This window comes from Mus caroli, unplaced genomic scaffold, assembly GCF_900094665.2.
Source record: "Mus caroli unplaced genomic scaffold, CAROLI_EIJ_v1.1 scaffold_11472_U1_1, whole genome shotgun sequence".
In the NCBI taxonomy this organism is placed as follows: Eukaryota; Metazoa; Chordata; class Mammalia; order Rodentia; family Muridae; genus Mus; species Mus caroli.
Genome location: NW_018390970.1, coordinates 16,498 through 19,295, shown reverse-complemented (window position 1 = coordinate 19,295; position 2,798 = coordinate 16,498). Strand labels below are relative to the sequence as shown.

The 2,798-nt window shown below is 33.1% G+C and overlaps 1 protein-coding gene across 1 annotated transcript; it reads left to right on the top strand.

Annotated features, from left to right (window-relative positions):
• The first annotated feature begins 689 nt into the window (after positions 1 to 689).
• LOC110288919 (olfactory receptor 1052) lies at positions 690 to 1,629 on the top strand. The gene has a single exon (XM_021155157.1). The coding sequence runs from the start codon at positions 691 to 693 to the stop codon at positions 1,627 to 1,629; it is 939 nt and encodes a 312-aa protein (XP_021010816.1). The 5' UTR covers position 690.
• The last annotated feature ends 1,169 nt before the right edge of the window (positions 1,630 to 2,798 follow it).

Below are 2,798 nucleotides of genomic sequence, written 5' to 3'. Positions count from 1 at the left end.
CTGTTTAGTTGGCTGTAAGTCTGCTTGGCCTTCCGATGGTTATTGCCAATATGTGTATGTCACTATTGTACATTTTTTACTCTCTTTGTCATGCTGATCAGTGTTGTGGATCATAGATGTCACAGCTATATCAGACTATTGATTGCTTTTGTTCTTAGCAACTTACAGAGATTTTCTAGAAGTATTAAAGCTAGACCAGACAAGGAAGGTTTTAGAATAAAAGGTTGAGCTTATCCTGCATCCCAAGTGTGTGATGTCCTCATCAGCAGTGCCTTACCTCCAACTTCTTAGAGGCAGTAAAGAGCAACAGCAGTAGTCTCTATTTTTACTTTTTTGGAATTATAGGGGGACAACCATAATCAAAAGGATGTTTCTCATGCTTAGAACTAGGAGTTTTATTGGTATACTGTTCTTATGGGGACCATTGTCAGAAAGGAGGAAATATTATATTTTTCAAAAATGTAGGTAAGTATAAAATAGTATGGTTTCTTGAGGTTTAATCAGAAAACCTTGTAGCTATTATTTGACTATCCTCCATCCTTCCCATTCTGTATATCAATGAACCAACATTTATTTGTTATTTATTTGTATTAAACCATGTGATATCTCTGCTTATATTTAATAAACACTAAGTTCTTCTTTTTATACTTTAAACCCTTGTCTTTCCCTCCTCAGGTTTGAAAAAAGGGAATGGCTACTGAGAACTGTACAGTTGTTACTGAGTTCATTCTTTTAGGACTGACTGATCGTGCTGAACTGAAAATGTTGCTCTTTGTTTTATTTCTGGTGATTTATGCTGTTACCTTGTTAGGGAATCTGGGCATGATTCTGTTAATCCGCATTACTCCCAAACTCCACACACCAATGTACTTTTTCCTAAGTTGTCTATCATTTGTAGATGCCTGTTATTCATCAGTCATTGCACCAAAAATGTTGATTAGTTTCTTGGTAGTAACAGAAACCATCTCTTTCTCTGCCTGCATCATGCAACATTTATTTTTCGGAGTGCTGGTTACCACCGAAGGTTTCTTGCTGTCAGTGATGGCTTATGACCGTTATGTGGCAGTTGTTAACCCATTGCTGTATACTGTGTCCATGTCTAAGCCAAAGTGTACCATGATGGTCATTGGGTCAGTCATAGGGGGAACTATTAACTCTTTGACACACACCATAAGTTTGAGTAAGCTGTCTTTTTGTGGACCTAATATAGTGGGTCACTTCTTCTGTGACATACCATCGCTGCTGATACTCTCATGTTCTGACACCTCCATGAATGAATTTCTGCTCTTGATCTTCTCTGGAGTTATCGCCATTGGTACTCTCTTGATTGTGTTCATATCCTACTTATTCATTGCTCTGGCCATTTTGAGAATACGCTCAGCTTCTGGACGACAAAAAGCCTTCTCCACTTGTGCTTCTCACCTGACTGCTGTCACTATCTTCTATGGCACCTTAAGCTTTAATTACATTCAGCCAAGCTCCCAGTATTCTGTAGAACAAGAGAAGGTGGTGTCGGTGTTCTATACACTGGTGATTCCTATGTTAAACCCCATGATTTACAGTCTCAGGAACAAAGAGGTGAAAGAAGCTGCAAAGAGAGCCATAGAGATGAAGTCCTTCTCATGTTAATTCCAGAGTAGTAAAATTTCTGTCCTATTTATCAGCCAGCTTTCATGAGAAAGATGTACATTAAGTCAGTACATTCTAATTCTTTTGTTTAGAAGTTCTAATCTCAATATTTTTTAAGATGAAGAAACCCATTTGAAAGTCAAAAATTTGGTGTGTAATTTAATTTAAAAATAACTTAAACTCTGTTTGAAATATTATTATTTGAATTAATCAGTAAATAAAACATTAAATATATCTGCTGTTTAAAAACTAAATAAATACAAGAGAACATTATGTCTTTTGGAGATAAATAACAAGTTTTGTTATTAATGAGAACATGTATGATATTTATTGTATTGAGTTTGTCTCTAAAATGTACTCTAAGTTTTAAATCATGGTGAAATTTTTGTTTATTAAAGTACTTAAACATAATGGCATTATTTACTTGACAATTCCACATTGTATTTATTAACATATTTTCTCTCTTTAGACATAAAAAGACTAAAAAGCAAAAATAATTGCGTAGAAATAAACAATATATTATTTCTGACATCCTAATAATAAATTTATATGTATAATGATAAAGCTGTACAGTAGGTACACTTAGACACATTATTTTATCCTTGTCTATCTTTAAGAATTTCTTTCACATCCTGACTCTAAACATACATTCAGAATTCTTTAAATAATGTAATGATATATACATGTTAGTTTAGGTCTTTTGTCATAAATTAGTTGCTTATGGAAGTACATGAAATTTACTTTTTAAGAACACACATCGTACTAAAATATTGTTAATAATATGGTAGTGGGTTTTGTACATTAAAATGCATTATATTATCTACTATTTTCTGCTTTTTAGATTCATAATAACATTAAATGAAGGCATTTAAAGTAAACAAACGTTTCACAGTGAATGGAAATCCATAGATATTTCACAATAAATTTAGTCATTTTACATTAGTACCCTTCCTCTGGCAGTATAGTTACAGTCAATAATCTAGAGAGACCCATAATTTCTAAGTACAGTTCAATATTTTTCTGACTGAATCAAAATATATTTGTATAAAGGAGGACTGTTTTCTAAAAATGAGAAAGAAAGGCCATGGATTTGAGTGGGTGAAGAGGAAGGAAGGATCAGAGAAAGTTTGGTGAGGAATATAACATATGAATTTTTTTCAAAAAAAAAA

What these genes read in the sequence shown, in the direction of transcription:
- LOC110288919 (XM_021155157.1), top strand. Translation starts at nt 691, where the DNA reads ATGGCTACTGAGAACTGTACAGTTGTTACTGAGTTCATTCTTTTAGGA.